Source organism: Sapajus apella, unplaced genomic scaffold (assembly GCF_009761245.1).
Source record: "Sapajus apella isolate SASKATOON/1434 unplaced genomic scaffold, GSC_monkey_1.0 scaffold6, whole genome shotgun sequence".
Lineage (NCBI taxonomy): Eukaryota > Metazoa > Chordata > Mammalia > Primates > Cebidae > Sapajus > Sapajus apella.
In genome coordinates this window covers 77,418,730-77,446,063 of record NW_022436946.1, presented here as the reverse complement: position 1 = coordinate 77,446,063, position 27,334 = coordinate 77,418,730, and the positions used below count along the sequence as shown (strand labels likewise).

At 38.1% G+C, this 27,334-nt stretch overlaps 1 protein-coding gene and 1 pseudogene across 8 annotated transcripts in view; one reads left to right on the top strand and one right to left on the bottom strand.

The window, feature by feature from the left end:
* Positions 1 to 27,334, top strand: part of SMAP1 (small ArfGAP 1) — a 178,358-nt gene that overhangs the window by 68,899 nt on the left and 82,125 nt on the right. For 5 of the 7 annotated variants that reach the window (XM_032275578.1, XM_032275576.1, XM_032275581.1 and 2 more), the window contains exon 2: positions 1,909 to 2,042. In XM_032275578.1, the coding sequence (XP_032131469.1) occupies positions 1,909 to 2,042 (134 nt within the window). Of the gene's footprint in view, positions 1 to 1,908; positions 2,043 to 22,371; positions 22,493 to 27,334 lie in introns of all 7 variants that reach the window. The other 2 variants (XM_032275579.1, XM_032275580.1) reach the window with 1 other exon arrangement.
* On the bottom strand, positions 13,122 to 26,134 carry LOC116549759 (annotated as a pseudogene). Its single transcript, XR_004268049.1, has 2 exons — positions 26,112 to 26,134; positions 13,122 to 13,708 (listed from the first exon to the last, which is right to left on the bottom strand). The product of XR_004268049.1 is annotated as a nuclear pore complex protein Nup88 pseudogene (transcript).

Sequence of the window (27,334 nt, the reverse complement as noted above, 5' to 3'; positions counted from 1 at the left end):
TGTGTCTTTGCGCCTGAGATAGGTCTCCTGGATACAGCATACTGATGGGTCTTTACCCTTTATCCAATTTGCCAGTTTGTGTCTTTTAATTGGAGCATTTAGCCCATTTTCATTTAACCTTAATATTGTTAGGTGTGAATTTGATCCTGCCATTTTGAGGCTAGCTGGTTGTTTTGCCTGTTAGTTGATGCAGTTTCTTAATTGTGTCAAAGGTCTTTACAATTTGGTATGTTTTTGCAGTGGCTGGTACTGGTTGTTCCTTTCCATGTTTAGTGCTTCCTTCAGGAGCTCTTGTAAGGCAGGACTTGTGGTGACGAAATCTCTCAGCAGTTGCTTGTCAGTAGAGGATTTTATTTCTCCCTCACTTATGAAGCTTAGTTTGGCTGGATATGAAATTCTGGGTTGAAAATTCTTTTCTTTAAGGATGTTGAATGTTGGCCCCCACTCTTCTGGCTCGTAAGGTTTCTGCTGAGAGATCCACTGTGAGTATGATGCACTTCCCTTTGTGGGTAACCTGGCCTTTCTCTCTGGCTGCCCTTAGCATTTTTTCCTTTATTTCAACCCTGGTGAATCTGATGATTATGTGCCTTGGGGTTGCTCTTCTTGAGGAATATCTTTGTGGCGTTCTCTGTATTTCCTGAACTTGAATGTTGGCCTCCCTTGCTAGGTTGGGAAAGTTCTCCTGGATAATATCCTGAAGAGTGTTTTCCAAGTTGGTTTCATTCTCCCTATTACCTTTGGGTACACTGATCAAATGTAGATTTGGTCTTTTCACATAATCCCGTATTTTTTGGAGGCTTTGTTCATTTCTTTTAACTCTTTTTTTCTCTAGTCTTACCTTCTTATTTTATTTCATTGAATTGATCTTCGATCTTTGATATCCTTTCTTCCATGATCCAAGCCTTTTTGAAGCAGTCTTTGTTTTGCATTCTTGCCAACACTTAGTACTAGTAGTTAAAAATTTTGTTTCCCTATATGTTGTGTGCAAAATATAACTGTAGAGTTAAAGAGCACTTTACTGATTACCAGTGAGACTGTGCATATTTTCATGCTTATTGGCCTGGCCATACCTTTCTTCTGTGAATTATTCATTAATATCTTTTTGTTCCTTTTCTGTTGGGCTGGTTGTGTTTTTCTTAATTTCAACATTTAATTTTTTTTTTTTTTTTTTTGAGACGGAGTTTCACTCATGTTACCCAGGCTGGAGTGCAGTGGCCTGATCTCGGCTCACCGCAACCTCCGCCTCCTGGGTTCAGGCAATTCTCCTGCCGCAGCCTCCTGAGTAGCTGGGATTACAGGCACGCACCACCATGCCCCAGCTAATTTTTTGTATTTTTAGTAGAGACGGGGTTTCACCGTGCTGACCAGGATGGTCTCGATCTCTTGACCTCGTGATCTACCCGCCTCGGCCTCCCAAAGTGCTGGGATTACAGGCTTGAGCCACCGCGCCCGACCTCAACATTTAATTTTTAAAATGTCTTTGATTTTTATTTGTTGGGAATCTTGTAAGCATATCTTATGCATTTAATAAAGAAATTACTTTTACCGTAGGGTATTAGTGTGCCTGATTCAAATATGCTGAACAAAAAAACTGTATAAATTAGTTTTAAAATATTAGAGTAGAGGGGAAGTTTCTAGGAAAGCAAAATGAGTAAAATCATTACAGCTCTTGTCATACCCGTGGTCCCCATCCTGTTCCCTGTCTCGTATCATTAAGATTCTTGAAGATTGCCAAGACACATGTCTTCTTAGCAAACTGCTGCCTGTACCATTTGAAAATTTGAGCATGTGACTTCTGTAAGCTTCCATTATAATTATATAAAACCCAGAATGCTTCTAATATGCCATTATGTTTATTTTAGTTTTTAATATTTGCCCTTTTTTTTTTGGTTTCTTCTTCTTAATTAGGTCCTCGATGGGCTTCCTGGAATATTGGTGTGTTTATTTGCATCAGATGTGCTGGAATTCATAGAAATCTTGGGGTTCATATATCCAGGGTCAAATCAGTCAACCTAGACCAATGGACAGCAGAACAGATACAGGTAAACATTACATTACCAAGAAATTATTTAAAATATTTAAAATAATTTAAAAATATTTAACCCTTCTTGCATTTTAGGATTAATGTTGAAAAGCAGTACTGTATATTGAAATGACATATGCCACTTATAAAATTGGAATATTTGAGTTTTCAGTTCACAGAATTGTTTCTTTTTGTGTTTATAGGAAAGTCAGTTTTTAATCCATCCTTTCTAGAATGTTGACTTTAAACTCTTTTAAAAATATTATTTCTTTTGTTGATATAATTTGCTAGTACAATTTCATAGTTTGTTTTATTTATTTTTTTTTGTCAGTAGAGGGAGTCTGGGTAAAGATAAGGTAAAAAAAAAAAAAAAAAAAAAAACACCTCTTGCCTGAAAGCTGACTTGAATAATTTCCTTTCTGTTCTTAGGTGTTCTCAGTTTTCAGACAAGGCCCAGGAGTTGTAAGACAACCTAGTGAACAAATGTTCTTATGACCAATCTAAACTTGTTTATGAGTGGTTTAACTCTGCTAGAGGTAGATTCGTAGTTTTAAAAGTTTGCCATTTTTCCAATGTGGCAGTCTTAAATTCTCAAAATTTTACTTTTTATCTTTTAGGTTGGCTGCTATTGTAAGAATGATTACTTTTACTGGTCTTATGTAATTCACAGTGAGGTTACACCACTTATTTATGCCCTTTTGAAATTACTTTTAAGCCTCTCCAAAGTGCTAGATACAGAAATACATGTGGTTGAAACTCAGTGATACACCTCCGAATCATAGAGAAACAAACCAAGAGTTTGCATGAATGGGGTGAAGTAATGGTAAAAAAACAGAATGGAGATCTTCAGGCTATAAAGTCAAGCATAATTTATTTAGTTCCATCTTAAATTGGTTTTTGAGCTTTTTGCTGGCATAAAAGAAAATGCAATCTTTTATGTATTTTCAAGATCCTTGAGGAGAAAACATACTAGTTACATCAAAGAAGCAGAGGTTTTTTAAACACTTCCTATAAGGCAGTGTTCTTAATCTCTCTGTAGAACATGGTAACAGATGTCATGATGTTGTAAGTCTTTTTTTGTTTGTTTGAGACAGGGTCTTGCTATGTTGTCCAGGCTGATCTCAAACTCTTGGGCTCAAGAGATTCTCCCATGCCAGCCTTTCAGGTAGCTGTGACTACAGGCATGCACCACCATGCCCAGCTGATGTTGTAACTCTTTTTCAAGAAACAGTGAGGTGTAGCTTAACGGTATAACTTCGTGTTTGTAATGGGTTATGGAGATACAGAACATTCAAGACTGAAGTATCTTGCTTTTTTAATGGTTCATTTCAAACTAAGGATAAAATATGAGATCCCTCAACAGTTCAGTTCTTCAGAAATGTTTTTCTCAGGTTGTTGAGAAGAAATGAATAGCAAATTATTTAAGATGGATAGCTGTGTAGCTTAGAGTAGAATTTTCTAATCAGAGGGCTGCAGTTCACTGGTTTTCTTTGGCATAGGTTACAAGTACATGGCAAAATATTGGATTTTTTTTTACAATCTAAGGATTTTAAAAACAGTTATTAAGTAATACATAATATTTGAAATTGTATTTGAACATTATATGATTCCACCTCTCAACTTCTTGATAGGAATTGCTCTGTCTGCCTCCCCTCCCCTCCCCCCCCCCCCCCCCCTTTTTTTTTTTTTTTTTGACACAGAGTCTCACTCATTGTGTCGCTCAGGCTGGAGTGCAGTGGTGCCATCTCTGCTCACTGCAGCCTTCATCTCCTGGGTTAAGCAATTCTCCTACCTCAGCTTCCCAAGTAGCTAGGATTACAGGTGTGTGCCACTGTAACTGGGTTTTTTCTTGGATGTTGTGGGCTCTTGGCCTCCAACCTCTTAAAGAATAAGCAGTGGGGCCGCTTCAGCTGCACCATGTGCTCCCAAAGTGAATATCAGACCCAAAAAAGTGTTGCAGAAAGGTGATTTTATTTAGGTAGAGAAAAGAGAAGGAAAGGAGAAGAGGAGAAAGGCTTCCATGAAGAGTGTGGAAGGGGATTCCGGAGGGGAAATCCCGGAGGGAGCTCCCACGATGTGGGAGGGGATTCCAGAAAGCTGGAATATACGGCGCAGGTGAGGGAGCATGGACTTTTATCCTGGGAGAAACCCCCACCTTCTCTAAGACCCTGGGCCAATGAAAGGAGCTCCTTAGAACTTCTGCTGGAGTGACTAACTTTTAGTTTCTTCCCACGCCCATGAAATTCAAACATAAACTGTTGAATCTCCCGGATGGGAGGACGGCATGGTGCTGGGAAATTCTTGCCATTAAAGCTACGCCCCCTCATGGACCTGGAAAGAAAACACATTCCCTCACCATCACATGTTGCTAATTTTTGTATTTTTATTAGAGATTGGGTTTTGCCATGTTGGCCAGGTCTCAAACTCCTGACCTCAAGTTATCTGCCTCCCTTGGCCTCCCAAAGTGCTGGGACTACAGGCATGAACCCCTGCACCTGGCCTCCTATGTTTCTTTTTAAAAAATTGAGGTAGGAAATCCTGGGTTGAGGTAGCCATGGCAGCTTGTGTCCTTTCTGCTTGTGTCTGCCACCCCTACCCTTGGCCATCCTACTGATGCCTGGGTCCCATGCTGGCCACAGCTTGCTGCTCAGCACCACCTGTGCTCCGTGGGGACTCTGATGAAGCTGGGGCTTTGCAGCTGGCTCCACAGTGAGCCTTGGTGGTTTCACAGATGCTGGGTAGAGGTTTCATAGTTGTGCCACCAATATAGTGATGTGCCCTCTTTGACATTAGAAGGAATCAGAGACTGTGTTCTGTCTTGAAATTCTGTGACAAGGTTGACCCAGAGAGGCTCTCAGTGAATTCTTATTTTATGAAAGCCATGTGCTTTGGCAGTTTGGACTAAGTAAAGAGTAAGCATGGTCATGAAAGATAAATTTGGGTTTGAAATTCCTGGTATAGACACAGAAAAGTTATTATGCATCTACATATATAATCCACAAGATATTGTAGATTATATTGCACATAAGAGAGATGTATATGAATAAAATATCAGACCCTTTTCCTTCACTTGGAAAAGACTCAGATGATAATGGTGAGTGTCTGGCAAGTGAGAATGCAGTTTGGCATTATTGCAGACTTTGATAGAGTAATTTTGCTGGACCTGGATTTAAATTGTGTAATTGTTTTACTCTAAAAATAAACCTATAAAACCAAAAAAAAAAAAAATTGAGGTATAATTACAGAGAGAACAGTTAACAGATCTCATTTAGTTTTATGAGTCTTGGCAAATGTCTGTCTGTCACCAATACCCTAATGAAGATAGAGCATTTCTGTCACACTAGAAAGTTCTCTCATGCCAGTTTCCAGTCATGTCCCCCAGGTGCATACATTACACTGATTTCTATCCCATTAGGTTAGCTTTGCTATACATTAAAATGTCTGTCTTTTTGGAGGCTGTTCTTATTAACTTTGACATTTAATTCGAATGAGCCAAAGTGATGATCAAAGTGTGACATAGTATTCTGTATTCATAGATATTTTATAATAATTTATTTGATATAAAAAGTACTTGAAGCTGGGAGCAGTGGCTCACTCCTGTAATCCTGGCACTTTGGGTGGCCAAAGCAGGCAGATCACTTGAAGCCAAGAGTTTGAGACCAGCCTGGCCAACATGGTGAAGTCTCTACTAAAAATTAGCCAGGTGTGGTGACACGCAGACGTAGTCCCAGCTTCTTGGGAGGCTGAGGTGGGGAATCGTTTGAGCCTGGCAGGAGGAGATTGCAGCGAACCAAGGTCCTGCCACTGTACTTCAGCCTGGGCAATAGCATGAGACTCAGTCTCAAAAAGGAAGTGCTTGGGAGGTATTTATTTATGAAATGAAGAGAAATACTTTTACTGTACACAGTTATATAGTTATACTCTTTATCTTCCCCTGCTATCACTGTAACATTTCATAATTGTGTTTCTAATTTTCAAACATAATACTTAGTTTTGGCAACTCAGTTTTTAAAAAATATCTTTTTTTAGTAAATGTGGAAACACGGTTTAATCTTTGAGCCCAATCAAGCTGTTAAATAAAAATGTTCTCTCTCTCTCTCTCTCTCTCTCTCTGTCTCTCTCTGTGTGTGTGTGTGTTTAATTCTGTAAAATGTAACTACTAAGTTTTCCTCAAGATTACTTATAAACTGATATTATATGTACCATGTTTTTATGTTATTTATGTATATGTTGTGTTTCAGTTTTTAGAGCATCAATAATATGTATAGCTGTTAGAATTGCTGTATGTTTATTTTTATAAGAAAATAATTGTCTCCCAAAACTTATTTTGATTTTAATTACATAGAAATAAAGTTACCTTAAAAAAGTCTTAAAGGTTCTTTTAATGTAGTTCATGGTCAGATTAAATGTCTTTGATCTTGAGTTTATTTTCAGATACTTCTCAAATTTTTGGAAAGAATCAAGTTTTTTATACTTTTGTAAATACTATAGCTTCCCCCTCCAAGATATTATGCATTTGGGTGGAGCGAAGAATGGAAAACCAGAATTAACAGTTGCTGTATAGCAATTTCAACCAAATTCCTATATATGCCATATGGCAACAGGAAACAAGGATTTATGAAATTGTTTCAGTGTGGAAATTTTGGCTATAGCGATAGTTATTAATGTTTAGCATTTGTAAACATTAAGATTAGTAGATGTCTTTATTTTACTTGCAGCTTGACAAACTAAAATTGAAGTAATGAACTGTTTGGAAAGAAAGTTAATGTCATTGTTCCAGTTAATCTTAAAAACTTGTATGGTCTATGGTTCTTACTTCTTTCTCCCTTTTGCGTCCGTATTCTTAATTCTTTTCTTCTGCTGCTTTCTGGTTTAATTTCCCTGACATGTCTATTCTTTATCTTATTCCTGATGTTCTCATCAGTGTCACATCTCTGTTTATTTTACACAGTGCATTCAGAGTAATTTTCCTAGAACGTTGCGTTGGTCATTTTACCTCTCTCCTAAGAAATTCGCTTTGATTCCTCTATGAGACTCATAAAAGTTTTATTTTCATTAAACTGATCTTCATGTTCCTCTGCCTTCTGGCTTCATCCTTTATCTTTGAACTCTTACCTCAGATACTTTGTAACAAACAGCTTTGGTTGTATCAGATAGCCTTCTGCTCAAACAATCTGATAGTGTGTTCTTTTGTTTTGTTTTGGTTCTGCTGTTGTCCTTGTTGGAAATGTATTTTTTATTGTTATTTGTTTGTTTGTTTTTGTGATGGAGTCTTGCTCTGTTGCCCAGGCTGGAGTACTGCGGCACAGTCTCACCTCACTGCAACCTCCGCCTCCTGAGTTGAAGCAATTCTCCTGCCTCAGCCTCCCAAGTAGCTGGGACTACAGGCATGAGCCAGCATGCCTGGCTAATTTTTTTTTTTTTTTTTGTATTTTTAGTAGAGGCAGGGTTTTGTCATGTTGGCCAGGCTGGTCTCCAACTCCTGACCTCAGGTCATCCACCCACCCTGGCCTCCCAAAGTGCTGGAATTACAGGTATGAGCCACTGTGCTCTGCTGGAAATGTATTTTGTGTATTTCTTCTGGCAAACCAAATCCTTCCAATACTTTAAAGCTCAGCTTAAATCTCTGCTTTAAGAAAAGCTTCTTCTATATGTAGTATGTGCTCAATTATCTACAGCAAGTACTATATATTGTTACTTACCTTTGCTTATGTCTAACTAAATTGTAAGTTTCCGGCAGTTAGAAATTTATCATATGTATCTTTGTAGTGCCTGTGGTGGCTACCGCTGTGCTAGGAACACAGTATGCACTTGATTTTTTTAATGGCATGCTGAGTGAGATCAGTCTTTGGTTTGATCAGATGCTGTGAGATAACGCTTATTATCTTTAGCAATGAATGGGGAATGGAGAAAAAAAGAATCATGCACTCCCCTTCCCCATTTAGCCTGTATTTTTATATAGTCTTTTTTGTCTCTTGATCTCTGTCCTTTTCACCTCATGTTCTTACATAGCTTTAACATTCCAAAAATACAGCAGCTTTAGTGTTTAACTTAAGCTAGCATATGAAAGTTCCAAGGTAATATGTGGAGGTACTAGAAAGGCAGTATTTTTCAATATTTAAAGCTGTCCAGAAATGAAATTGATTGCCTTGGAAGATAGTTGGTTTACCGTTAAGTGGAATGACTTGGAAGAGGTTGAACAACCACTTGCAAATATGTGGCCGGGATTTAAGCATTCAGTAGGCAGATGTTTAGATGACTCTGGAGTTTCTTTCATTCTGAGAATGTTTTGGTTCTATACTCAGTCCTCTTTAGTTACCACAGCAGTTGCAAAAACATTTTCATTTCTTGTCTTTGCATAAAAATTGTGTTATGGTTACTGATGGCGATTCAGCTTTTACCAAAAGTGAAATTCAACCTCAGAGGATAAAAAATGTTGGCATTCTCACATAAATCAAAAGAATGTGGGATTAGAGATCCGAGGTGGCCGTTTAGGAACAGCTCGGAGTTGCAGCTCCCAGAGAAAGCGCAGAGGGTGAGTGGAGGCCGTATTTTTGTTGCCCACGGACCAGGAGATTCCCAGGCGGAGGTGCCCCATGGGTCACCAGTGCAGCTGTTGTGGCCCGGCAGTTCTTTTGGTCAGCGCGGCTGCTTTGTCGGCGCCCTGGCTGGCAGCTCTCTGTACAAAATACACTGGTCTGGGTGCCCCTTTAGCTGGCGATTGGAGACCCGGGAAGTTACCCATTCACCTGATTAAAGAGGGGACTGAACAGGGAGCCAGGTCAGGAGATTCTTGGGCAAAAAAAAAAAAAGCACCATGAATCTCAGTGCCACTGTTTAAACCTGTGCAGTGAGTTACCGCACGGGAATCAAACAGATCTTGATGCCGTTTCAACAGGCGACGGGTTTAGAGTCGACTATTCAACTAAAAAAAGAAAAAAAAGGCTCGGAGGCAGAGAGCCAGGTGATCAGGCTCAGTCCCACCCCCACAAAAGAACAGCAATCAGGAACTCTCTGGATTGAGAGTTTCACAGCAAGCGCAGCTGAACCCGGGACGGTCCAGCTCTGTCGGGGAGGGGCGTCTGCCATCCAAGGCACTCCACCACTACAAACGCCATTGCTGAGGCAGCCTCCCATTGCCAAGGCAACCCACCATTGCTGAGGCTGCCTGTCCTTGCCAAGAAAACCCGCTGTTGCCAAGGCAACCTGCCATTACAGAGAGAGTCCACCAATACACAGGTGGGCCACAATTGCTGAGGCAGTTCTAACTACACCTATATAAACAAGACTGCAGGGTAGTTCACAGGGCAGCTGGGTGGAGCCAACAGCAGCTCAGCAAAGCCTCTGCAGGCAGACTGAACAGGCTGCCTCCTTGCTGGGCAGGGCAGCCCTGAAAAAAAAAAAAAAAAAAAGCAGCAGCACAACGGAAACTCATAAATAAAGCCCTAACTCCCTGGGACAGAGCACGTGGGAACAAAAAGTGGTTTATGAGATCTGCTGCAGCAGACCTAAATGTACCTGCTCAGCAGCTCTGAATGAACAACGGAGCTCACAGCTCAACACTTGAGCCCCTATAAAGGACAGACTGTCTTCTCAAGCACCTCCCTGACCCCTGTATATCCAAAGAGTCACCTCATAAAGGAGAGATCAGACTGACACTTGGCGGGTATCCTTCTGGGACAAAGATAGCAGAAGAAGAAACTGGTAGCAACCCTTAGTGTTCTACAGCTGCTGCAGGCGATCCCCAGGCAAGCAGGGCCTAGAGTGGACCTCAGCAGTCCTATAGCAGAGGGACCAGACTGTTAGAAGGAAAACTAAGAAACAGAAATAACTTCATCATCAACAAACAGAATGTCCACTCAGAGACCCAATCTGAAAATCAGCAATCTGAAAGTCAGCAACTACAAAGACAACAGGAAGATAAATCCATAAAGATGGGAAGAAATCAGCGCAAACAGGATAAAAACACCTGAAACCACAACACCTCTCCTCCTATAAGGGATCACAACTCCTCACCAGCAAGGGAACAAGGTTGGATGGAGAATGGATGGAGAATGAGTGTGATGAAATGACAGAATCAGACTTCAGAAGGTGGGTAGTAAGAAACTTCTGTGAACTAAAAGAACATGTTCTAACCCAATGCAAAGAAACTAAGAACCTTGAAAAAAGATTTGACGAAATGCTAACAAGAATGGACAAATTAGAAAGGAATATAAGTGAATTGATGGAGTTGAAAAACACAACACGAGAACTTCGCGAAGCATGCACAAGTATCAACAGCCGAATTGACCAAGCAGAAGAAAGGATATCAGAGGTCAAAGATCAACTCAATGAAATAAAACGAGAAGGCCTGATTAGAGAAAAAAGGGGAGAAAGGAATGAACAAAGAATCCAACAAATAGACTTTAAAGCAACAAAGATGAAAAGAGACAAAGAGCTACATTACATAACGGTAAAAGGATCAATGCAACAAGAAGAGCTAACCATCCTAAATATATACGCACCCAATACAGGAGCACCCAGATACATAAGGCAAGTTCTTAATGACTTACAAAGAGACTTAGACTCCCACACAACTATAGTGGGATACTTTAACACCCCGTTATCAATATTAGACAATTCAACCAGACAGAAAATTAACAAGGATATCCAGGACTTGAACTCAGACCTGGACCAAGCAAACCTAATAGACATTTACAGAACTCTGCACCCCAAATCCACAGAATATACATTCTTCTCAACACCACATCACACCTACTCTAAAATTGACCACATAATTGGGAGTAAATTGCTCGTCAGCAAATGCAGAAAAATTGGGAATCATAACAAACAGCCTCTCAGACCACAGTGCAATCAAGTTAGAACTCAGAATTCAAAAACTAACTCAGAACTGCACAGCTTCATGGAAACTGAACAACTTGCTTTTGAATGTTGACTGGATAAACAATGAAATGAAGGCAGAAATAAAGATGTTCTTTGAAACCAATGAGAATGAAGAAACAACATACCAGAATCTCTGGGACACATTTAAAGGAGTCTCTAGAGGAAAGTATATAGCAATAAGTGTCCACATGAGAAGAAAGTAGAGATATCTAAAATTGACACCCTATCATCAAAATTGAAAGAGCTAGAGGAGCAAGATCAAAAAAACTCAAAACCTAGCAGAAGACAAGAAATAGCTAAGATCAGAGCAGAACTGAAGGAGATAGAGACACAAAAAACCCTTCAAAAAATCAATAAATCCAGGAGCTGGTTTTTTGAAAAGATCAACAAAATAGACCACTAGCCAGATTAATAAAAAAGAAAAGAGAGAATAACCAAATTGATGCAATAAAAAACGATAAAGGGGATATCACCACAGATTCCACAGAAATTCAAACCATCATCAGAGATTATTACAAACAACTCTATGCACATAAACTAGTAAACCTGGAAGAAATGGATAAATTCCTGGACACTTGCCTCCTCCCAAGCCTAAACCAGGAAGAAGCCGAAACCCTGAACAGACCCATAACAAGGTCTGAAGTTGAGGCAGCAATCAAGAGCCTACCACCCAAAAAAAGCCCAGGTCCAGATAGGTTCACAGCTCAATTCTACCAGACATACAAAGAGGAGCTGGTACCATTCCTTCTGAAACTATTCCAAATAATACAAAAAGAGGGAATCCTTCCCAAATCATTTTATGAGACCAACATCATCCTGATACCAACCTGGCAGAGACTCAACAAGAAAAGAAATCTTCAGGCCAATATCCATGATAAACATAGATGCAAAAATCTTCAATAAAATACTGGCAAGCGGATTGCAACAGCACATCAAAAAGCTTATCCACCATGATCAAGTAGGCTTCATCCCGGGAATGCAAGGCTGGTTCAACATACGCAAGTCTATAAACGTAATTCACCATATAAACAGAACCAAAGACAAAAACCATATGATTATCTCAATTGATGCAGAGAAGGCCTTTGACAAAATTCAACAGCTCTTTATTCTAAAAACCCTCAATAAACTAGGTATTGACGGAACATATCTCAAAATTATAAAAGCTATTTACGACAAACCAACAGCCAATATCATACTGAATGCGCAAAAACTGGAAGCATTCCCCTTGAAATGTGGCACCAGACAAGGATGCCCTCTCTCACCACCCCTATTCAATATAGTACTGGAAGTTCTAGCCAGAGCAATCAGGCAAGAAAAAGAAATAAAGGGTATTCAAATAGGAAAGGAGAAAGTCAAATTGTCTCTATTTGCAGATGACATGATTGTATCTAGAAGACCCCATCGTCTCGGCCCAAAATCTCCTCAAACTGATAAGCAACTTCAGCAAAGTCTCAGGATACAAAATCAGTGTGCAAAAATCACATGCATTCCTATGCACCAATAACAGACTTAAAGAGAGCCAAATCAAGAACAAACTTCCATTCACAATTGCCACAAAGAGAACAAAATACCTAGGAATACAACTAACAAGGAAGGTAAAGGACTTCTTCAAGGAGAACTACAAGCCACTGCTCAACGAAATAAGAGAGGACACAAACAGATAAAGAAACATTCCATGTTCATGGTTAGGAACAATCAATATCGTGAAAATGGCCATACTGCCCAAAGTAATTTACACATTCAATGCTATCCCCATCAAGCTACCAATGACCTTCTTCACAGAACTGGAAAAAAACACCTTAAACTTCATATGGAACCAAAAGAGAGCCAGCATAGCCAGGTCCATTCTAAGCAAAAAGAACAAAGCGGGAAGCATCACACTACCGGACTTCAAACTATACTACAGGGCTACACTAATCAAAACAGTATGGTACTGGTACCAAAACAGAGATGTAGACCAAAGGAGCAGAACAGAGGCCTCGGAGGCAAAGCAACATATCTACAACCATCTGATCTTTGACAAACCAGACAAAAACAAGCAATGGGGAAAGGATTCCTTGTTTAATAAATGGTGTTGGGAAAACTGGCTAGCCATGTGCAGAAAGCAGAAACTGGACCCCTTCCTGACACCTTACACTAAAATTAACTCCAGATGGATTCAAGACTTAAACATAAGACCTAACACCATAAAATGTCTAGAAGAATATCTAGAATATTTTTTTTTAAATAAAAGCATTTATTGAATAAATATAAAACAAAATATTTAAAAAGATGAAAAACCACACCAAAGGTCATCCAAAATGCCTTTTTATAAATGAGATAATGCTACCTGTTTTACAATATGAGTTTAAGCCTTCAGTGGTGTTCACTTCAAGTGTGATTCGGCTCCTGGTGGTGTCAGAAGTTAACATGATTGTGGATATCATTGATTTGCTTCACCATTTCCTTTATGTGTTCACCCTCTTCCTTCAGGATGGACTGAATGCACTTTCGCTGGTAGGCACTGAGAGTAATGGTGGGTTTTTGAAGACTCAACACCTTCTCCATCTTTCGCTGTTGATAGTCTTTTTTCATAGTGACCTGTTTTATGGCGTTGCCCAAATGCTGAAGTTGATCAGGTATTAGCTGTAGTTCTTTCTTCATGTCTCGCTCACTATCAGAGAGAACTGGGAGCTGAGAGTGAAAACTGTGAAGTACTTTTTTCATCCTGTTCATGATATCCTCTTGTTTTTCCTTGGCTTCCTCATATTTGTCAGCTAAACGCTCAGCCATTTCCCGCAGACTTTTCCTCTCCTCTCGACATAGGCGTAGGCAAGGACTTCATGACCAAAACACCAAAAGCATTGGCAACAAAAGCCAAAATAGACAAATGGGACCTGATCAAACTCCACAGCTTCTGCACAGCAAACGAAACAGTCATTAGAGTGAATCGGCAACCAACAGAATGGGAAAAAGTTTTTGCAGTTTACCCATCTGACAAAGGGCTGATATCCAGAATTTACAAAGAACTAAAACAGATTTACAAGAAAAAAACTAACAAGCCCATTCAAAAGTAGGCAAAGGAGATGAACAGACACTTTACAAAGGAAGACATACGTGAGGCCAAGAAGCATATGAAAAAATGCTCATCATTACTGGTCATCAGAGAAATGCAAATCAAAACTACATTGAGATACCATCTCACGCCAGTTAGAATGGCGATCATTAAAAAATCTGGAGACAACAGATGCTGGAGAGGATTTGGAGAAATAGGAACACTTTTACACCGTTGGTGGGAGTGTAAATTAGTTCAACCATTGCGGAAGACAGTGTGGCGATTCCTCCAGGACCTAGAAATAGAAATTCCATTTGACCCAGCAATCCCATTACTGGGTATATATCCAAAAGATTATAAATCGTTCTATCATAAGGACACGTGCACACGAATGTTCATTGCAGCACTGTTTACAATAGCAAAGACCTGGAACCAACCCAAATGCCCATCGACGATAGATTGGAGAGGGAAAATATGGCACATATACACCATGGAATATTATGCAGCCATCAAAAATGATGAGTTTGTGTCCTTTGTAGGTACATTGATGAACCTGGAAACCATCATTCTCAGCAAACTGACAGAAGAACAGAAGATCAAACACCGCATGTTCTCACTCATAGGCAGGTGTTGAACTGTGAGAGCACATGGACACAGGGAGGAGAGCACTACACACTTCGGTCTGTTGGAGGGAAATAGGGGAGGGTCAGTGTGGGGTGGGGAGTTGGGGAGAGATAGCATGGGGAGAAATGCCAGATATAGGTGATGGGGAGGAAGGCAGCAAATCACACTGCCACGTGTGTACCTATGCAACAATCTTGCATGTTCTTCACATGTACCCCCAAACCTAAAATGAAATAGAATAAATTAAAAAATATATATATACAAAAATTAGCTGTGTGTGGCGGCGGTGCCTGCAATCCCAGCTACTTGGGAGACTGAAGCCTGGGCTGGAGTGCAGTGGCACAAATCTTGGCTTACTGCAACCTCTGCCTCCTGGGTTCACGCGATTCTCCTGCCTCAAACTCCCAAGTAGCTGGGATTATAGGTGCACACCACCACACCTGGCTAATTTTTTGTATTTTTAGTAGAGATTGGGTTTCATTATGTTGGCCAGATTGGTCTTGAACTCCTAATCTCGTGATCCACCTGTCTCATCCTCCCAAAGTGCTGGAATTACAGGCGTGAACCACCGCGCCTGGGCCTTTTTTCTTAATACTACATGTTAAAGGTCATTCCACTTTGGGATATACAAAGTTGTCTTATTTTAATAAAGGTTGCCTAGTATTAGATTATAAAAATAAAAAAAAAAGAATGTGAGAAGATTCTCAGGTTAAATCTGTAAGACAGATGTTTCTTCTGAATCTGAAAGAAATGTTTTTGAACACACACTTTTGCTGTTTATATTTTCTATTAAGAAAAAAAAAATCCACTAAGTGGATACAGGTTTCTATTATAACATAGTTATTCCTAGAAAAACCTATGAACTAACTGGGTACCCTTTAGTTTAACTTAGCAATACCTATGTCATAGTATTTATTTGCTTGTCTTAATTTAAACTTTTGATCTTTCCTAGAAAAAATTTCTTATGGAAGGCAAAATCAGGGATTTTCTTCAGTCTTCATCAGTAAGCTTTGCTGTATTCTGTGGCCTGAACTTGAATTCTCAGTCAGGCTATATATAGAGTGAAGAGGCAAAAGAGTATTGATAGATACCATAAATATTTTACTGTAGCGTAAAAAGGCAACTAAAACTACAGGTACTTATGTTAGTGATCAGTTGTCCCAATATTCAACAGTAAAATTAGGATGTATAGGATTATAAGAGGAGATGAAAGTGGCTAAATACATTAAATAAAATTTCTGCTCTTTCACTCTCTGACCCAGTTATTTCAAGTAAAATTGGGGTAAATTTTATTATTTAGAAGCATATTAACTTTTTGAATAAAATGACTTACAGTTGATTAAACTACAATATTTGTGTGGTACCTCTGCTATCTTTAAAAAGTAAAAATCTGGAACTAGAGAGAATCTAGAATGTTGATAGACAGTTGAAATTTAAATTTACATAAGATGTTTAAGTTTGTTTTACTTAGAGCAGGTTCCAGGAATGTATTGTTTTGATCCCTTCTCCTGGGTGCTGTCTTAGCTATTGGTGGGTAATTAGATTATCAGTTTATTGCAAAATATTTTTATGACACTAATTTTTAAGTCTGTGGAAAAAGGTGAGATAAGCATAATATTTTCCATATTTTCCATGTGAGTTATACAGAAGAGAAACATAAAATACATAATTTAAATCAATTTTACCTGTTTTAATTTTTTCAAATGAGGCTAATAGATATTTAAAATGATATAACTGGTTCACATTATCCTTTGTTGCACAGCAGATGTGTAAATGTGTCAGTTTTTATGCATTCACTAGTAGCCACCACAGATTTCCTTTGCTCAGTGTTTGAATGATAAATCTTCTGTGTTTATATGTTTAACTATATCTTTAAATATAAAGTGAATTTATTTTAGACAAGGATACCTGCATATGGTATGCTCCTTCAGTATGTAGTTTTATATCTTCTTTTGTCTCAGTGAAGATTTTTGAATTATAATTTATTTATTTTTGAATTACAGTTTGTTTTTAATATTCTCTTGTTTTAGTTTTCTTCTTTGGTGATTCCTCTTACCTGTATGTTGGATCTTTATTGCCTAACTGCAATATTTATGACTTTCTTTTGGATCCTCTTCATTACTTTTTTTACTTAAAATTTTTTCCTTCTTGCTAAAGAAGGAAAAATTTTTCTTATACTATTATTTATTGCTATGTTTCATTTTGTTTAGTGTTTATTTCTGAAATTTTTTCTTTTATTTCTAATGTTTTCCTGATTCTGTCATTTTAATGCTGAATATTTCTTATTTTAAAATTTCTAATTTGGTTTTTCTACTTGTCCATGTCTTTAATTTTATATATGTTTTTCATCACATACATGTCTTTTAGCTAGTTCTGAATTCGTAGGTTACATTTTTAATCTGTTTTTTAATCTGAGCAAACTTTTCCAGGTGTGGTTTCATTGTAGAGCTATTATTCTTACTATTTTTTTGAATAATAGCATGAGATTTTTACCTTGATTCTTTCTGATTATTTTTATTTGGTATTCATTTTCCTTTACTTTTAGAAGGAAGTTCTATTCAAGATAACTTTTTTTTTTTTTTTTTTTTTAACTTCACACACATCCCTCTTCAGTTGTTTTCATGTAATGTTTAAAAACAAGGTGATGGCTGGGTGCAGTGACTCTCACCTGTAATTCCAGCACTTTGGGAGGCTGAGTCGGGTGGATCACCAGAGGTCAGGAGTTTGAGACCAGCCTGGCCGGCATGGCAAAACCTGGCCTCTACTAAAAATACAAAAATTAGCTGGGCATGGTGTCATGTGCCTATAGTCCCAGCTCCTTGGGAAGCTGAAGCTGGAGAATTGCTTGAACCCAGGAGGTGGAGGTTGCAGTGAGCTGAGATTGTGCCACTGCACTCCAGCCTGAGAGACAGAGTGAGACCCTTTTCTCAAAAAAAAAAAAAAAAAAAAAAAAAAGGCCATTTGCTTAGATATTCTTGTTCTGTTCCCTTCCCTTCTTGCACTTTTATCTGGACCATCTCCTTTTGTATTATCTCTGTTATACCTGTCCTGCTCAATTTTGAGTCAGTTCCCAGGGTTTTTCTTTTTCTCTGTTTGGTGCCCTGTCCTGGAAGAGAATCTTTGTGGTTAGATAGGAGAGTTCATAGGGGCTAGATCATCTCTCCCCATTCCAAGCCTATTGTGACCCATTCATACTTAATTGTTATTGGACTGTGTATTAGTCTGTTTTCACACTGCTGGTAAGGACATATGCAAGACTGGGTAATTTATAACAAAAAAGAGGTTTAATGGACTCACAGTTCCATGTTGCTGCAGAGGCCTCACAATCATGGCAGAAGGTGAAAGGCACATCTTACATGGTGGCGGACAAGAGAGAATGAAAGCTAAGTGAAAGGAGTTTTTCCCTTATAAAACCATCAAATCTTATAAAACCTACCCACTATTAAGAGAACATTAAGGGGAAAACTGCCCCCATGATTCAGTTATTTCCCACTGGGTAACATGAAATTTGGGTGGGGACACAGCCAAACCATATCATTCTGCCCTTGGTCCCTTCCAAATCTCATGTCCTCATATTTCAAAACCAATCATGCCTTCCCAATAGTCCCTCAAAGTCTTAACTCATTTCAGTTTTAACTCAAAAGTCCGCAGTGCAAAGTCTCATTCAGCACAAAGCCAATTCCGTCCATCTATGAGCCTGTAAAATCCAAAGCAAGTTAGTTAGTTCCTAGATATAATGGAAGTACAGGCATTGGGTAAATACAGACATTCCAAATGGAGAAATTGCTCAAAATGATGGGGCCATAGGCCCCATGCAAGTCTGAAATCCAGCAGGGCAGTCAAATCTTAAAGTTCAAAAATGATCTCCTTTTACTCCATGTCTCACATGCAGGCCACGCTGATGCAAGAGGTGGGTTCCTGTGGCCTTGGGCAGCTTTGCCCCTATGGCTTTGCAGGGTATAGCCTTCCTCCTGACTGATTTCAAGGGCTGGTGTTGAGTGCCTGTGGCTTTTCCAGGTGCGTGGTACAAGCTGTTGGTGGATCTACCATTCTGGGGTCTGGAGGATGGTGGCCCTCTTCTTATAGCTCCACTAGGCAGTACCCCAGTGGGGACTCCGTGTAGGGTCTTGCATGGCACATTTCCTTTCCACATTATCCTAGCAGAGGTTCTCCATGAGGACCCCACCCCTGCAACAAACTTCTGTTTGGACATCCAGGCATTTCCATACGTCCTCTGAAATCTAAGTGGAGGTTCCCAAATGTCAGGTCTTGACTTCTGTGTACACAGCTGCTCAACACCACAGGGAAGCTGTCGACCCTTGGGGCTTGCACCCTCTGGAGCCATGGCCTGAGCTATACATTGTACCCTTTTAGCCACAGCTGGGACAGCTTGGATGCAGGACACCAAGTCCCTAGGCTGCACACAGCAGGGGGCTCTGGGCCTGGCCCATGAAACCATTTTTTCCTTCTAGGCCTGCAGGCCTGTGATGGGAGAGGCTGCCAGGAAGTTTTCTGACATGCCCTGAAGACATTTTCTCCATTGTCTTGGTGATTAACATTGGGCTCCTCATTACTTATGCAGATCTCTGCAGCCAGATTGAGTTTCTCTTTAGAAAATGGATTTTTCTTTTCTATTGTGTCATCAGGCTACACATTTTCCAAACCTTTAGGCTCTGTTTTCCTGTTAAAACTGAATGGTTTTGACAGCACCCAAGTTACCTCTCGAATGCTTAGCTGCTTAGACATTTCTTCTGTCAGATACCCTAAATCATCTCCCTCAAGTTGAAAGATTTATAAGTCTCTAGGGCAGGGGCAGAATGCCACCAATTTCTTTGTTACAACATAGCAAGAGTCACCTTTATTCTAGTTCCCTACAAGTTCCTCATCTCTATCTGAGACTACATCAGCCTGGATTTCATTGTCCATTTGATTACCAGCATTTTCGTCAAAGTTATTCAGCAAGTCTCTAAGAAGCTCCTGACTTACCCGTATTTTCCTGTCCTTTTCTGAGCCCTCCAAACTGTTCCAACCTCTGCCTGTCCCCCACTTCCAAAGTTGTTTCCATATTTTCGGGTATCTTTATAGCAGCAGCGCACTCCTGGTAACAATTTACTGTATTAGTCTGTTTTCACACTGCTGATAAAGACATACCCAAGACTGGGGTAATTTATAAAGAAAAAGGTTTAATGGACTCACAGTTTCACATGCCTGGGGAGGCCTCCCAGTGATGACAGAGGTAAAAGGCATGTTTTACACGGCTGCAGATAAGAGAGAATGAGAGGCAAGTGAAAGGAGTTTCCCCTTATAAAACTGTCAGATCTTGTGAGATATATTCATGACCATGAAAACATTAAGGGGAAAACTGCCCCCATGATTCAGTTATCTCCCACTGGGTCCCTCCCACAATACGTGAGAATTATGGGAACTACAATTCAAGATGAGATTTGGGTTGGGACACAGCCAAACCATATCAGACTGGGGAAAAATTCAACTGCCTGTGCTTTTCTCAGATTGGTTCAGTTTGATTTCCAGTTTATATATCTCTTGACTGTTTTGGTGTTTTCGTTCTTAAATCCACTGGACTCCCCATTAGTTGCAGGCCTCAGGCAGGTCTAGTGGTCATTATAATGGTTTGTTCCTAACTGATGGCATTTTGAGATTTGTGGGGATAATCAGTCACTTAATTTTGTTGTAAATATCATCCATGGGTTTTTAGTTTTCCTACCTAGACCTTTCTGTTTTTTGTTTTTTTTTCTGGGGAGATTCTGGGAACCTAGAAAATTATCTCTGCTGTTACATGATTTTTATGATAAGCAATATTTAATAGAATAAAATTCCAGTTAAAAAAGTTAATCTGGAGAACTCTGTGATTTAACCACATTTGACCTCTGTGTGTTAGAATATTATTTAATCTCTTAAGATTTTGACTCTTGGATAAATTTTAATAGTGTCTTGTAGAACCATGTACATAATAAGCTTTCAGTACACAATTCTTGGTATACATTTATTCAAGAAAACCCTAGGTCAAACAATCTTTTTTCTTATTTTATGGGAGGATTTCTCATTATAATTCCATCAAGCTGACAACATTTTTCAAATTAGGGCCTCAGGTACATACTTAGCTTTTTAAGTTAATTGAGATTCAGTTGATGCTGAACTTTTGCTAGAATCATTAAATGTATCTTCAAAGAAGACCAGAGAATGGGAGCAGCCGATAGCATTGGGTTTTCATATTGCCTACATGTGAAGATTGAGGTAAAGAAGGAAATGTGATACTGTCTGTAACAAAATTTAATCTGTGAAGTTTAATAAGAGATTTACATTTTTAAGCAATCCATTTGGGAAAAAGTACACGAATTTTTAATTTGAATGTGCAACATTGTGCCCTACATTTTCTTCTTTCTCTTGCTTTGTTAAAAAATTTTAAGGTTAAACTTTAAGGTCAGTAATATTAATAGTTTTTTCGAAAATGGCGTATTTTAGAATTTTCTATTACATATAATTGATTATAACTATATAAAAAGTGAACAAAATTGTTAAGATGTTAGTTACTTAGTGGAAGTTTTTCATTCTTTTAACTGTTAATTCTAAACTGCCTAATTTAAGTAGAGCTGAGGGAGAATAAATAATAAGTTATTTGAAGATAAGGGCTTAAATCCCCCTATAGAGTACAGAAAGTTGTTAGGTGGTATTGAATGAATACATGTATGGATGGATCATCTAGAAACATAATTATTAATTTCATTGCATATAATATTTTAGAGGTATAGTCACTTACTTTCCTGATTTGTGTGAATATAATAATGATAGAAGATAGCAATCATAGTTAAAACACTGGCCTTGGACTGTAGAACTAGTGTCTTCTTCTGGCTCTATTAACTAAATGGTTGGTGATGTTTGGCACATCAGAAAAGTGGCTTTTGTTTTTGATATTACCTGGTCATATGGTAAGTTTTAATATTTTAAAAATATGTCATTATTATTTTTATAGTAATCTTTATTTGTTTATGAATCACTGAATGTGTATCACAATGTGCAGAGGATCTTTGAGGTAGAAAGGTGGAGAAAGCATCTCATGTTTGAGAAAGTAAAGTAGTGTTCTGTGACTAGAGTGCTAGGTGCAGTTATATGTGCCATAGGAGGTAAAGGTGAAGGTTACATCCAGTGAGTTGTTTGGTGCTGATCTTATGAGTGATAGTAGGGAGAGAGTAGGGAGCTCTTAAAATATTGTTGCAATAATCTACACAATAGGTGACTACATCTTGAATTAAGGTAATGACATTGCACTTGATAAACAGGATACACCTACAAAGAATATATTGAGAAGTTAGAATAACCAAGACTTTTGGCAGAAGAGAGGAGTCCAGGATGACTCCTGAGCTGGGCCTTAAGCACCTAGAGTGAAAGTGATGGTTTATTCCTGGACTTTAAATGGTATGGATTTTATAGTAAGTAGAGATGACAGAAGAGTGTAATGTGAAGCTTTTCCAATTTTGTCATAACAATATTTAATTGCATTGCTTACAAAAAAGAATATATTCTCTCAGTTTGTAGTAATTAGCAAATGCTGCAACAGATAAATCAACATCTGCGAATATCTATAAATTGTAAAAAGTATGAAAACTGCTACCTCTAATTCCACATCATCATTAAAACCTTTGAATTGTGTGATTTATTCTTTAAAAAATTAATTAAAACAGAGAACAGCTTCCCCTAAAAAATAAGTTTATGAAACTGAAGGAATGGACTCTGTATTAATATTTCCGAAGAGTTCCTGAGACCAAAAATGGTGGCCCTTCTTTTCCAGCAGCTGGAATCCAAAAGATCTTGAAACCAATGCTGAAAGGCTTGCTCCTATGCAAGAAATCCTGGTGGCTTTTGAGAGGAAGATAGAGAACTATTCTGGAAAATTTCAAGTGGTAGTAGAGGTGAGTTACTGACATGAAGAATTTATCCAGGGACTAAAAATATTCATTTATCTTTATAAAAGCTTTTTAAAACATATACATTCAGCTGAAAATAAAATTTTTAGTTGAACATCTTAGTCTTTGTTTTTAAAGTTTTTAATGAATAGAAAATAGTAGAACAAGCAGTCCCCCCCGACAAATACATTAAAAATATAAGAAAGCTTCTATAATATGATGATGATACTGGAAATATGCATGGCAAATAAATGCCATATTTATGCCTTGAATGTATTTTGAGTGTCAGATCTGCTTGGCTGAGATTTTTAAAAATGTGTTTTAATAATCTTTTTGATTTATGAGAAAACTTTGTTCTCCTTAGTAAAGGAGGAAGTCTCTTTTTTCTGATTTGATTCAGGTGCTGCTTGGATACCCTACTTAGTCTACTCTAGATAGTATTTTATTTAGGAGCAGTGCAGCATTACTGTAGCTCCCTCTAGTTGTTTTATTCAGTTCTTGGGGATGGAAAATTTATAGACATGGTACAAACTTTAAGGCTTATAGAAGTGCAGTGAATATTCTCCCTCCCACTTCTGTCTCTGTCATCCAGTTGCCTTCCATAGAAGTAACCATGTTTATCAGTTTCTTATCTATTTTTCCTGAAAAAAAATTTTTTTTTGAGATGGAGTCTCACTCTATCACCCAGGCTGGAGTGCAGTGGTGCAGTCTCGGCCCATTGCAACCTCCAACTCCTGGGTTCAAGTGATTCTCCTGCCTCAGCCTCCCAAGTAACTGGGACTACAGGTGTGTGCCACCATGACTGGCTAATTTTTAAAATATTTTTAATAGAGATGGTGTTTCACCATGTTAGCCAGGATAGTCTCGATTTCCTAACCTTGTGATCTACTTGCCCCAGCCTCCCAAAGTGCTGCGATTATAGGTGTGAGCCACTGCGCCTGGCTGGAATATTTTATGCATATATATATATATATATACACACACACAGGTGTATAGTTGGCATACATTTTTATATCCTTACATACATCTTTTGACTTGTAGGTAAGACTCTTCGTTTCTCTCAATAAGTTCCTCAGAAAATGGAGTCAAATAAAATTGTTGTATTAGTGTGTTCTTATATTGCTATAAAAATACCACCTGCGACTGGGTAATTTATAAGAAAAAGAGGTTTAATTGACTCAGTTCCACATGGCTGGGAGGCCCCAGGAAACTTAAAATTATGGCAGAAGGCAAGGGGAAAGCAAAGCACATCTCTTATGGTGTTGAGAGAGAGAGCGCACGAAAGGGAAACTGCCATTTTTAAAACCATCAGATCTCATGAGAACTCCCCACTATCATGAGAACAACATGGGGGAACAGATCCCCGTGATCTAATCACCTCCACAAAGTCCCTCCCCAACACGTGACATGTGGGTGTTAACGAGATAAGCTTTGGGTAGGGACACAAAGCCTAACCGTATCAATTGGGTAGAAAACTATTTTAAATTATCATATTAATTTTCTTCCTCTAGATTAAACATAGGCATGTAGCATCCTTCTGTTAAACACTGATTTTCTTTTTTTTTTTTTTTTAAGATTCAGCTGATTATTTTAACATTTTGCAGTTTGGCCATTGGGAATTGAAGATCTGATTGCAACTTAATTGTAACCTAATCATTTGTAATATCTGCTTCTCTATTAATTTTTCCCCCCACTTACCTCATTTTTTAAAAACAACCAGTAAACCTCAAAGGGCAAGTCAGTACACACATACAAATTTGTGAAAACTATGTAGATAGCTTCCTGAAACAATACATTAGAATGAATTCTAGTTTTACTATTAATGGCTGTTGCTCAGGTACTTCTTAGCATCTGAGGGACAAAGTGAAGATACTAGGAAAAAGGGAAAAGTACAAAGAAGCAAAGCCCAAGAAGCCATGTTTATTAGGCTTAGTTGCTGAGCCTGGAATAGGCTGTATTTGGCTTTAGTTGACCCAGGACAAATAGAAGCCATACCTTGAAGTAGATTCTTCACTTATAGAGACCTCTGATTTCCATGATTTTGGAAGATTAAAACAAAGAAAATATTTGATAAGTCTTCCTTTCAGGGGAATGAATTATTAATTTGGAATTTCAGGTGGTGTGTCATTTATTTTGCCGTTTATTATATTTAATTATGGTTTCCTGATTCTGACAGTGACTTAAACTTGGGCCCATTTTATTTTATCTGTTCCTACTCTTTTGTCTTCACACATTTGTTTCAAGGTTCTGTTTTTGTAAAACTGTTGTGTGCTGCTTAATTGCCATTTGTCACTGGAGATGCCCTGTTGACATAGAAGTAATTTTTTTTTAAACATTTACAGTATTGTAAAAATGAACAAAATCTCCTATTACATTTGCTTGCCTACTCATTGATTCTGCCTACTTTCTTTTTATCTGTTTGTACGTTTTGTTACATGTTATTTTTTGTATATTTTAGTTTATTAAATTAGACAAATGTGATAAGCAAATGCCAATTAAAATTTTAAATTGACAGCCCCAATTCTCTTTGGTCTCCGTAAAACATAAACAACTTAAAATTGTTTTAGAATAGAGGTTTTGCTCTTTTAATGCTAAAACTGGGATTGGGTAAAATATTTTGTACTTAGGAAGTTTCACAAATAGAACTGTTTCATATACATTAGATTGTGACGATAATACGTTAGGCAGTAGACGAATTTCAGCAATTCAAAGTCTTTTAAAATATTAACTTTGAAGTGATGTGTGTGATGCTTTGGGCTGGTGATGTTGTATGTACTAGGCTATGTGGGGAAACTAAAAACACATTGATTATGGATTGATGAAGGCAAAATACTTTTAATAGTAGGGTTTAGGATTCTTAAGTGGTTTATTACATGATTTCCAGGTGAAGCCTTCCTTTGTAATTATAAGGGTGGTAAGTTTGGATCAAGATGATTCAATTAAAAAAGAACAGTACAAACTTCATGTTTCTGGGAACATACGTTAAATGAGAACAGATTGAATTCAATGGGAAAAGTAACAGTAGTTTAAAAATATGTTCAGTTGGCTGGGGGCAGTGGTTTATGCCTGTAATCCCAGTACTTTGGGAGGCTGAGGCAGGCAGGTCATTTGAGGTCAGGAGTTCAAGACCAGCTTGGCCAACAAGGTGAAACCCTATTTCTACCAAAAATACAAATATTAACTGGGAATGGTGGCACATGCCTGTAATCTCAGCTACTCGGGAGGCTGAGGCAGGAGAATTGCTTGAACTCGGGAGATAGAGGTTGCAAGTGAGCCAAGATTGTACCACTGCACTCAAGCCTGGGTGACAGAGCAAGACTCTATCCTAGAAAAAATAAATAAATAAAAATAAAAATATGTTCAGACTACTGGCATTTATCTTAACTATGAAGTACATATTCCTCAACGTCTTAATATATTTTTCTTAAACATGAATGTCGAGTGTATATTTAATATATTCTTACATCATTTTTTGCTTTCTCAAGAATATCAGTACATTTTATCCTCACTAGATGCTTGACTTGTTTTTTTAAATACTCATTTTGAGGTGAACTATAGTTTAACAAGTAAATATATGTCTACTTAAAATATTTTAAGAATAAATTTAATAGAAACTTTAACTTAAGTAATTCAGAGTCTTCTCCTTTCTTTTTCCATTCTTGAAGTGTGAGATAAAGAGAAAAAAAATACTGACAGGGATGACGTGACTTCTCTAAAGCTGAGGAATTTTCAACATTACTAAGATGTTTGAATTTTTAGTGGTTTATTTGATAGCCTCACAGTATCCCTCCTATTGGAGAAGTGAAAGCAAGTTTAGAAAATTTAAGCATTTCAGAATGATGCTAAGTAAGTATTAAAATAGTACTTAGGGTCTGGCTTGATTCATAGGAACTAAATGGTAGAGATTCAGGTCGCTAGTTATTACCCATAATTTAAAATGATTTAAAAAATAGAGCTTAGTTTTTCTTTTAGACAAAGTATATGCCATTTATCCCTTCCACACCCTTCTTTTTTTGAAACCAGTGTGCTTGACTTAGCTTTGGAAAACTGAATAATTAATTGCCAAAGAATAAGCAGAAGCATTTTTGGTGAGAGAACCTGAAAGAAAAGGAGTAATATTTTAATAACAGGAATGATGTTTTAATAATAGAGGTAACACTTATAGCATCTTCTGTCTTGTGGTGAAATTTCCTAGATGCTTATTTTGACTAGCTGCAGCATGGTGGTATGGATTGGGAGTGAAGGAACTGGATCTTAGTCTCAGCTGTGTCACTGATGCATTGTATTTCCCAGTAGAAAAATCATACAACCTCTTTGTGCTTCAGTTTCCTTATCTGTAAAATGAAAACCAGGACTCTAAAACAGAGCCTGCTGTCAGCAAGCCCTGCAGGATGTATTCGCAGTTCCATTGGATGAAGCTTTAAATATCTAAATTATTGATGGGTGATGTTGGTTTTATCAGGAGCTGAATTATGGAGACTTAGGCCTGTTACTTAACATCTTTATAGATTCAGGGTTTTTTCCCCTATAAATTAGGATAATAATGCCTATCTCAGGGTTTTGAAATTTAAAATCACAAATGTAGGTAAAGTATTGAGTCTAATGCTTGTCACTGTAGCTGTTACACTGTTTTTTTTTTTTTTTTTTCTGCTAGTTACTGGACAGTTTACTCTTCATGGCCTTGAGTCCTTGAGAACAGCTAGTTTGCACCATATTCTTCATCACCTGCTAAAAGCATCAGCTTCTGTTGTTTTTCTCCCCTGCCCTAACTCTCATTTCCAAATTGCTCAATTTTTCATTTCCACTGGCTCTTCCATTGCTCCCCTACATTCCACTCTTTTCTTTTTT